The 11,801-nt window shown below is 32.2% G+C and overlaps 1 protein-coding gene across 1 annotated transcript in view; it reads right to left on the bottom strand.

The window, feature by feature from the left end:
• LOC108746324 (UNC93-like protein) overlaps positions 1–11,801 on the bottom strand; it is a 50,120-nt gene that overhangs the window by 16,041 nt on the left and 22,278 nt on the right. Inside the window, exon 3 of the mRNA XM_018483038.1 lies at positions 6,392–6,614. Within this exon, the coding sequence (XP_018338540.1) occupies positions 6,392–6,614 (223 nt within the window). The remainder of the gene's footprint in view (positions 1–6,391; positions 6,615–11,801) is intronic.

Here is an 11,801-nt window from a genome sequence, read left to right as displayed (position 1 = left end):
TCTAATTGCGAATTTAGAAACGAAATGAGAGATACATTGTGAAATGATTATAGCAACAAGCTTAATTTATTACTTATTATTATTCAATTTGTAACACACAATAAGATTAAATTGGTTTTCTAAGAGAAAACGTATATAACTTATATATTTAGCACATCGATTTCGATATAATTTACGGCCATCGTAGTCTTGTTTTGCGGTTCGCCTTTCTCGACAACGCAGTAAATGTTATGCAGGTCAGAATTGTCTTTCTTTTAATAATATCGCCTTTCGAGTTGCAACGATGTAGTCACGTTTGTTGCGGCAGCAACAAATGTGCATTAACAAACTGGCAACTGCACTCGTTAAACAGGTTCACTATTTCTCGAATCTATCAGCATGTCAATGATGCATTTCATTTAGAGGAGATAAGTATAGAGCACCTGTGTTTTAATCATAATTACTTATATATTTTATATCTCAAGATATTTAATAACTAATTTTTTAATCTTATTATTATATATTAGTTTTAAAAAAGTATAAATAAATATATATTAATTGTTTAAATATCGATTAGACATTCAATTTCAAAAAAATAAATATTTAAAATACGTTTCTGCATATGAAATGGTGTTTAAAAATTTCTTATATATAATAATAAAATAGTTGTTCTCTCTAAATCTAAACCCAATTAGTCTATTAATTTCAATAGTTCAATTAATTTATTAGTTTAAAGACTTTCTGAAGATATAATCCACTATCATCTCTATAATAATGCTTGTAATACATCGAGTAGACATGCAACGCGTTTAAGACCCTCGAAGCGGATATCGAAAGTGAGTCAAGTATTCCCGACATATGGTATATTTTGTATACATATTTTTGTTTAATGCTCGGTATACGCGTCTATCTACGGCCGAGGATAAATTAGCGGCATGCATATGCACCGAGTCGACCGGAAAGGGATACGTGAACGAGGAAAACGTCAGTTTTTCTAACTGCATCAGTATTATGCGCGCTATACGATCGCTCGCTGTATGCGTTTCATCGTGGGCGATTATCGAACGGCGAGTATCTTCGTAAGCGATCGCATGAATGAAGCGCGCCAGCGCTCGTGCATCATGATACATCGGTTTGCAGATTACGCAACGTCGACAATCGCGAGATTTTAATGCTTGGAAAGAGAGAGAAGCGGAAAGAGACACTGTGATTTAGACATCGACACAAGCCTGTCTCTCAAAAGAATCATTAATGGAAAAATACGAGAATGCATTAACGAGAGAGAATTGAGATCATGCATTGAATATAGACTAATAGTATGACAAAATTACGAATTAAAATGTAATATAAAATATTCGAATTTTCTTTCAATAATCGATTGTAAAAATATATATATAATTACAATAGAATTCTTAATTTGAGCAATATAAATTATTATTATTTTATTATTTTATTATTTTTGCAATTTTTACAATTTTCTCAAACACGCAATAATTGTGTTTGTGCATGAGAGAAATATATTTTTCTCCTAATAATGTAAAGAAGTGTTTTTTGGCAACAGATTTTAAACGAGAACACGAGCAGCATATGAGAAGTTGTGTCGATACGTGCCGTCGCGCGTCCTTGCGTCCTAGATACATTCGTTTCGCTGCAAACTACGATAAATGCAATACTGAGTGTCACTGCGAAACCGTCTTTTTGATTGCAAATATTAGTATAAATTAATTTAAAAATTGATTTATTCGCTTACTAAGCAATTCAAAATTACAGATTTTTGCCAAATTAAATTTTAAAATAACGTAAAATAGATCTCATTTTCTAATCTTGAAATAATCTTCGCTTTAACATTTTTCTGACTTAATTGAAACACAAAATATAAGCAATTAGAAGACTGCAATAAATGATGACTTTGTATAGAATTTTTTAGAAAATCAATGCAAAAGACTTTGAAAATATTCATAGTCAAAAGTATCACATTTCGGAATCACCGTATATGTGGTGAAGATATTGTAACTACAGACGTTGCTTTATCGTCGTTTTTTGTGGTATTGACACCGTGAGTTTCACGTTATCAAAAACCTGCGCTAACACACATAAATCAAAGGAGGCGCGACCTTGCGAAGAAACAATTTATGAATTATGGCTCTGTGGCCGTAAATTTTTCTAGCAGTTAAGGATGTATAGTTATAGAGTTCTGGACAGATTCATCATTAGAATGATAAAAGAGCGAGCATAGCGAGAGAGAACTGCGATAGAGAATCAAAGATACTTTTTAGCTTATCAAAATGCAGAAAATAATGTACAAAATCTTAATAACTATTTATAAAAAGAAGTATTGGATTGTTACGAGATAGACAGAAATTTGCTAATCTTTATCATACATTTTTAAACAATAAATAATAAGAAGCGACTACAAGCCAGATTTTTATGTATTTTATGTAAATTCTTAGAACATAATAATCTTATTATTTTTTATCTTATTATTAGGTCATCCTCAGTGTAAAGAAATTAAGTTCACACACACCCCGTCGCTCGCTTATCCCGAGAGGAACTTAATTTCTTTACCCTGAGGATGACCTAATAATAAGATAAAAAATAATAAGATTATTATGTTTTAAGAATTTGAAATACATAAAAATCTGGCTTGTAGTCCCTTCTTGTTATTTTTGTTTATTATTATTAAGCTATTATAAGATTACTTTTATAAATTATTAATTTTAATATTTATGAGAAATTTCAGGTAAAAATCATGGTAAATAAAGATATTTTTATAACTATCACTTGCATTTAAATAGCTAATATTAGCGTCATGCGTCATCACAAATGTGTCATATTGATAGCTCATTTATGTATATTTATATCATTTTTTACATTCTACATGTATAAAAATATTTCGCACGCGTACAATTAATCTTTTGATTGAGCATATAAAAATGATTAATGATTAAATATATAAACATTAATAAAAGCAATATATATATATATATACACCTTAAAACATTAAAAGATCATTAAATTTATCTAAAAAATTATATTCATTAAAATTGCGGAAGAAATAAATTAAAGTATAAGAATCCGCATAATCCTACACAAAACGGTATATACAGAAATAATGGAATATGTCATCGCGGAAGTCACGGAATCGTAACACCATAATTACAACTGCGAATAAATCTAGCATGATAGTATCTATCAATTTAGAGTAATTACGAACGTAATGCTCTAACGTGTTTGTTCCTTCCTCGCGAGGAGTTCGAGTCGACTGATTTGCAAGGTTTCGTCATATTGAATGAAACCTTGATGATGCGCGATAAGAAAAGTTTGAACATATATTTCAACCTTTGTTTTCAATAGAATTGTTTTTAATGTCACGTCTGTATTAATGATATTTCTATTTCTCATAATCAGTGACGGAAGATCAACTGTATTAATTGCGAACGGGGTAGTTAGTGTGTGTTGGAGCGTTGAGTGTAACTGACCGAGGTATGTATTTTCTAAGACTTTATAACGTCGAGTTGCAATCTAATCTTCGGTCCGATAATAATTTGGCGGACAACATATCATTAAGAGTTGCATACATCCGGACGGACATCTTCCTGTCCTTGAACATCTTCCGACAGGATAAATACGAGAGAACGATTCTATTCGGTGACAAAAAGGAAACGACAGTGACGACTCCGTAAATATAATATTGAGATACATATATATATATATATATATTTAAAGTTCCACGAGATGATATGGCTACATCATATCGGCGTATTATTTCGTTATTGACATCCCATTATCAGATTATTTCTTTTTTAGATAGATCTGGCCATTTTGCAATTTTTAATTATTTTTAATCATATTTTCTGTAAATAATTATGGATGTAATAATGATTCTATCAATTCACGAAAAGAGAATTATCATGTCCATGAGCCAATCCTTTCATTCAATGCTAACTATAAATAATATTTCCGTTTTATTACGGTGAGTGATAAATATATTATCTCTAGGATTATTAATTCTAACATCAAGGTTGGCATTCTGTTGCAATCGATGTATCAACTTTTTACGTTGACCGACGCTCCTGAATATTTTTTTTACCATGATTCTGATAAACGAGAAGTCGTAAAGTCTGAAGTTAATTATTCTCGGTAATCCATGTAAAAAAAATATATAAATTTTTTCCAGTATAGACCAGTCGTATTACTGTGTAACTTACTGAAGGATAGCGTTGACGCAACGCGAAGAGCCTCCAGAAACTTACCGACTTTTAATAAGTACGGTTCACGCTACGTGTAGCGTTATGCAACTGTCGGCGCATCCTGTCGGATGTACGCTATTTCGCAATCATAAGCAGAGCATTGGTTACAGCTATCCGAAAGGGAGGAGGTGTAAGGGGAGAGGAAATTCGGGCTGATGTTTCGCGGATCATGTCTATCAAGCTACGTTTCGTAATATCGCAAGAGCTTGACTGCTCTTCTGCTCCTCAATTTTCGCATACACTCCAATGATGAGTCATTGACGATATGTAGTCGCAAACTAATAATCGCTGACGATGCACCGTGAAAACGGCTGCAACATAGTTGCTCACCGTCTTTGAAAAAAATAATAAGAAAGAGGCGGTCGCTCTTAAAAAGTATGATTTTAAAGTTTTCCAAACTATCTGATAACCCGCATAACGTTGGTAATATGATAATCACGATAAGTATAACTATAATCAAGTTGATTATTATAGAAAGAGACAACCAGAGAAAACGTGAGTTAATTTTTTTTATCGCGAATCAGATTAATTAATTTCCTTTTCCTGGGAAACTGTATATATCGCGTGGCAGAATTAAAAATGACTGAAAAATTTCAAATTACATTCTGTACAGTGATTCTAAGAAACAAAATTTCTTCTAAACATGGACTTTTCGCGACTTTAATTATCTTATGCTAATTTTATGACAAAACGTCTTTTCCCAGTCACAGACGGTCAATGACATCGCGCAAAAACAATTCTCTGTTCTTATCAAGAGAAGAAAAAAATGTTTTATTCTCATTCGGTCGTTTACACTTGGAACAGTTTACGCTGGGCGACGAAAATCCAACGCGATTGTATGACAACTCTATATATATTCATAAAACGATCGTACGGGCGATGACAGTCTGAGCTACGTAATTCAGTGCAAAATCGCGGATAAAATATATCATTGTCAGTGATCGTGTGCACTGATAAGACAGCACGAATGGCAGAGGCAGCTTCCTTTGTTAACCGTGCCGCGCATGTCACCTTTCATGCGGCGCATAATTACAGCGTGCTCAACCTCTTCGTTGTTGATTCAACGCGCAATTATAAACCTCTTTGTGGCGAACGGATTTCGCATCCTACTCACATAAATCAGAATAGATACAGACAGAACGAGGTATTTATTTCATCTATCTGGGAATACCGTAGTAACATTCGTTAATCCGCTGTGCTTGCAAACTGAAAGTAATCTGATGTATTGCAATCGTATTATTTAATAGAATAATCTAATACTTTTATAGCTATTTAAAAGGGAGTGACTTATATTATAAATTGAAAAAATAAAATAGGTAGAGCGAAAATATGCAACATTTAATATGGGTTTGTATTTTGTTTTAATCAAAATTTGAATAAAGGTTATCATTTTTCCTAACTCATATACATATTTTCAATGACAATAAGATATTTTAATAATTAAACAAGTCTCAAATTAAATATGTGTTAAATATGTATTAAAATTCCCGCTTAATATTAATTGAAGAATAAAATTTTATTATATAAGCAGAATTAAATCTTCAACGTTGAATAATTCAAGTTAAAACTTTCTTAAATTTTCACAGAATTATTCGTTCAGGATTCGAAGAATATATTTTCGGTTTCATTTTCTTCGGTTTTTAAATATATATTATAATATAATATATGCATATGTATGATTTTTAATTTATAACAATGGTTCCAAAAAAAATGTACCTTAATTTTGCCTAACTTTATTCCTTCTTCGAAAGGAACTGATAAATAACTAACCGGTATCTTTCTTTCTCTCTCTCTCTCTCTCTCTCTCTCTCTCTCTCTCTCTCTCTTTCTCTCTCTCTCTCTGGATGCAGTATATTAAACATTAATGCTCCAATAGCGGCATGAAGATTTGTATTATCGATAAACGCAAGTTGATATATTGTGCACATAAATATGTAATTCGATCGATTAACATTTGGCGCGTTATCTCTAATTATCATATAAAAATGTAGAGAATCAAGTTTATTAAGCCCGACTACTCGCTAACGTTTCTCAACGTTTCTTGGCCTTGCCTGTGCGATGTATTATTTTGTTACGAGGTATTACGATGTCGACTTGATATTGGCAAGCAATAAAAACGAGAATTAACATCACGACCGATGGCTTTCATATTTGGCACTCACCTGGAGAGAGGATCGACGAATAGAGCGACGATGATCACTGCGACGATGACGCACGTAAGGTAGATCGAGGAGATTTCATAGATCTCTGACTCCGGTGGTCGCTCCAGGTTCTCGTGGCCTCCGTTGCCAAGGACGCAGAAATCCGCACCGCACGACTTAATTTTTTCCCAGCTACTGGTCGTGCTATTGCCATCGTCACTAGAATGTCCGCCATCGCTCAATACTGTAATATAATGTAATATAATAAAATTTAAAAGTGACCTCTAAATGGTTTCGAACGTTTACACTTTCTCTATTAAGCTTCTTCAAATTTAATTCAAAAATGAAAAACACAGCTGAGAAAGAAAAAAAAACCTCCATTCATAAATTAATAAAGATTTAATTTTTTTTTATTAGTGTTAAATAGTTTAATTTCTTTTTGATAAAATGTTTTTTATATTTTTTACAAGAAAAATCAATCTTGTTTTATTACACTTTTGTGATTAAAGAACATAATTATTTATGAAATGAATACATTTAAAAAAAAATAAATTTAAATTATACGAATGACGTGAAAATTTTCCGTGAAGATATTTTTATGTTAACCTTCTAAAAAAAAAAACAATTATTGTTAAATATATTGTAATATTTATAATTAAAAAATATTTAATGTGTCATTTAAATGTGTATGCAAATATAATGTGACTTTTGTTTATTAAAAATACATAATTATTAATAAAAGAACTAAAAAAGAATTACACAGTATTTTTGAGATTAGCAATAAATTAACTGCATTCGTCATATTGCAGTTCTTTGGCCATTCTGCAAAGTTCAAGATCTGAATTTCTCATCGTGATACAAGTTTGTACGGGGAAGCTGTTTTATAGTCATCGTATATATTACGTTCAAGAAATAAAATCGGTAGAAGGATATCGACGTGAAGGATCTCTCTGGTAACTGCGTGTACTCTTGGACAACGCGAGGAACGCGTAACAATTTATTACCAAGTCAATTATGCTGGTGTGAAGCGAGTACTCGAAGAGTCGCACGGTAAACGTATGTGCGAGCGATAAATCGAGAGGTCGACCTGTTACGTCGTACCGGAAACTGACATACCGGTCTCGTTGCTAAAAGAGAACTAGACGCGCGTGTAAAGCGAAGCTGGACACTTCGTAAATCAATATTTCATGGACGAGTTTCACCGCCGAAGAATTTTCCCTAATCGATTTTGCGGATTCGCGGTTTAGCGCATTATGCACGCTACGCCTTTCCTTTTCACGAATCGAAAAATTGATTATGCGCGTCGACTCGTCCCAGTGGAGGTGACGACGTACATCGAGGTCACGGTTGTACCCATGGTAGGATCCATTCTGTACCTTTATTCATGGCGCGTGAAGTCAGAGGAGACCTTTGTCGAATGTAAATCACAACTGGTTACCTCTGACAGGGATGCAATAGACATCGCAACCTAGCGTGTCCTGATTGCTTTATTATCGCCATTAAGACAGCCGAGATTGCAAAGTCGTTCTACGCGAAAATTCTGCACGCACTTCACGCAAATGCAACAAAATTCTGCGATAAATAAGATGTATCATTGATGCACTTTTAGAATTGTCACAAATTCTAAAACATTCCATCACTTTTCCCTGATTTCCAGATAAAATTTCATAATTTTCCTTGACTTTCGATAATATAGTATTTTAAAATTGTTTGTAATTTCGTCCTGACTTGGAAATCATTAATTGTAAGATCAATTTGACATAGCAATATAAATTATTATTAATATTGTTGGCATTGTTTGCATTTTTAATTATTACGTTGATAGTATTTCAAAACTGCGTAGGTGTGATGCATGTTAAATTGCTTTAAAATCAAGAATTTTTATTTTCCAGAACGTTTTGCAAAATTCCCTGATTTTTATTTTCTCTGATCCTTTTTCCTTGATCCAATTTCCTTGACAATTCACTAATTTCCAGTTTTATGGCAAACTGTGTTCTTATCACATTCGTAATTTTATATCGCCATAAAAGTTATTTCCATCTCAACGGTGGTTCTGTTGAAGAGAAAATTTCGCTAATAAATAAGGATCACTGAACTGATCGACGAAGTGCAGAGGAGAAATGCTCGCAAATAACCGGAGAAAGAAATTCTCAGGCAGCTGTGCAAACGCGGCCCACGCACACGAGTGTCGCTAATGAGGAAGTGTACGACATGCGTTCGAATGCGTTCGTTTGCGAGGAGCCTTTTCGAAAGATCTCGTTGATATTCGATGTGTCGAGTCGAATCAGATACATCGACTAGAAATCACGCTACGCGCCCCGAATTGCAACGATGCTAAAACACATTAACGTGCAACCGGTCAAATACGAGTTATTTTCTCGTATGTGATATAATATATAACAAAGTATACACGTCTACAGGGCTGGGCATGTATTTGAAATACTTTTTTGAAAAACAATATTTGTGAGATAATTGTATTTTGTATTTTGTACTTCAACAGAATACATGAAAATATTTTGTATTTTGTATTTCACTACTAATAAAACGAAAGATTGAAAGTATTTCAAATAACATCAATCTTATTATTTTAATTATGAAATATAAAAAAACTTTCAATCTTTCAATTAAAAAAAAATTCGTAACTTTCGTGTGCTTCGGTGAAAAACATATAAAATACACTTAACTGTATTGCAAATACTGTGTTTTAAATAAAAGTATTTTTCAAAAAACTGTATTTCAAATACATGCCCAACCCTGCACGTCTACGTGACGATAAAACCTTTCCGAGTGTGTCGAGAAATCGTTCAACGCAAATTGCAGCACGCGTTACGTTGGAGCGAAAAATTAACAGCCGTGCGCTTCTCGTCGGTTAAATCATCGACCGGAACTACTGACACGTACGACTTTCATCTTCTATCGCCGCGGCATGTCAGGAATTTTGTTATTCGTAACTTCACACGGACGTTTAAGTACTTTCCGGGATAGGAATTAATCGATAATTCTAAGTAAAACCTATAGCATATCTAAAGAAATTTACATTAATTGATTCGTGTGCGTCAACCAGAAGAACTTTCACCGGAGCAGTGCTAATAATATTACGTCGTGTTTTGCGTGTGTTCTCCCCACTAACGTCATCAATTGTCGAAAATGTCTGCTTTTTAACGTTATCATCATGCAGGCACGCACGGATATCGTGCACGGAAGATATGTGCACGGAAATCGTTCAATCTAATTATGAATTATGCGATTGCAAGGTGTATGATTTTACATACAAAGTGTACGATTTCTCATTAATGTACTGTAGTACATTAATCTCTTAAAATATCATAAATAATTTCTGTCTCAACATTTTTAAATTTTTGTAAGTAAAATTGTTTCATATTTTTCGTAGACTAGAAATAATTGCGCAGTAGAAAATGCTTATTTGTAATGAGACATGTTTTAGCGGAAGATTAAAAAAAAAAAATATATATATATAAGCATGTCAAAATTTACAAATACAAATGTATCTTTGATCAATTTCACATTCAAACTTTTTTTTAAAAAAGTTAATTAATATTTCTGTAATAAACAACTTAAATAAAAGGCAAACTTTTAAGATAAGATTAAAAACAGGATAAAATAAAAGAATATTTTACTGTTCATTTAAATTCACAACTTTACTTTTCTCTGTATTTTTAACAATATAATCTGATTATTAAGATAATAAAAGATAATATTAAAACGAGTGATGGCCTTCCTCAAAATTTTCTGTGATAAAAAATTGATTCCAAAGGTAGCAAAAAATTGGGTCTCTGATATTTAGATTGTAGGGATATACAATTGATTATAATTTATAACTGTACAGATTATTAAGAATTTAATTAGTTTGGTATGACAAAATTAAAATTATTAAGACTTTAATTCAAAAAAATAAACCGGATTTTTTAGGATAATTGATCATGTTATATAAATGCCTTCGATGCGTGGTATATTTATGCATGGTATAATCGACTTCTTCCATAATCGATATCATAATGTATACGAAATTCGTTATCTTCAAGTATGTAAACATTTCATAAAGATCTCGTCGATTTCGAAGAATTATTCAGTACTTGCTCATGCAATCTGTAACCTTCATGCTACTACCGGCCATTGCGCCATGCGCATAATATTGCGCACATGTCGACCTCGACAAGGACTCAAAATAATCTTGACCTTTGTTATTTATTTGCGAATGTTGCCTGGCGCCAATGGCATCGGCTTTTCTCTGTCCATTAAATAATTGATGATGAAGACGAACTTGTCTCCAGTTGTCTTGTCTAGTCGTTATACTTACATAAAGTAAATTTTAAAGCGGATAATACTATTTCAATTGATATTTCATTATTATTAAAATATATTTAATAAATACTAATATTACTTATTATTATGCATACTATTTGTTTTTATATATTATTTTATCTCATTAACTTCTCATTCCTTTAGAAGAATTATTAACGTAAACTGAGAGAGAGAACGATACAGCTACCTCTATTTATACAGTATAATATATAGGGGAAAGCCCTCTATATTATGAGATAGGCGTCTAATATGAAATAGCAGCGTTTCTGCTAAACTAATAGACGCTATCTATTGGCTCCATCATGAATTTATTGCTCTTGGATTGAAAACTATTTAGTAGAAGATTCATTATTAGATCGTGCCTGTATTCATTGTAAAAAAAGATTTTAAAATTTGGATGTCTTTCAAGTTTCATTGAGATGAGCCTTTAAACACTGTTTACTATTTAATAAATAAATATTTGGCAATAAATTCTTCATGTAGTGATGAGTAAGATCGTACTAATAGAAAAATACGGGATATGCTTAATTATAGAAATTAGATTTGATGATCATAAAACTGTGGAAATCGTAATATGAGATACTCAGAGTATTTCTAATATGAAATACCTCATGCTTCCATGTCATAGTAAAAATCGTTGCTAAAGTGTAAATGTTATTGTACAATAATAAAAAGACCAACGAGAATGAACATCGAGTGCCTATTTTTGCGATGCTTGATTTCAACTATCTAAAGACGAGTTTATGGGTATAATGTATCGCATACTCATTTTTCGCGCACCCTGGCTGTTTGTTTGTATTTAAGAAACATTAAATAAAGTTTTTTAGTAAAGTTACAATACTGATATACTTTGCGTTTTACTATCGATTTCTCAGGGGCATCTCATATTAGGAGCATAATTTTTTAACTTTGCAATTTGCTCAATTTTTACATTTCTTTAATTTTCAAAAAAAATGGAATTTAAATTAAATTTATTATAACATTATCTTAAAGGTTATTAAATTCCTTTCAAAATGATCTCGATTATTTTTTTAAATTCTACCCATAGACTTCTAGCATTTATCCAAAATGAACTCGGTATCTCATAATAGGGGCCTTCTCTCTCTCT

Source organism: Trachymyrmex septentrionalis, unplaced genomic scaffold (genome assembly GCF_001594115.1).
Source record: "Trachymyrmex septentrionalis isolate Tsep2-gDNA-1 unplaced genomic scaffold, Tsep1.0 scaffold167, whole genome shotgun sequence".
NCBI lineage: Eukaryota > Metazoa > Arthropoda > Insecta > Hymenoptera > Formicidae > Trachymyrmex > Trachymyrmex septentrionalis.
This window is presented reverse-complemented; position numbering and strand designations above follow the sequence as displayed.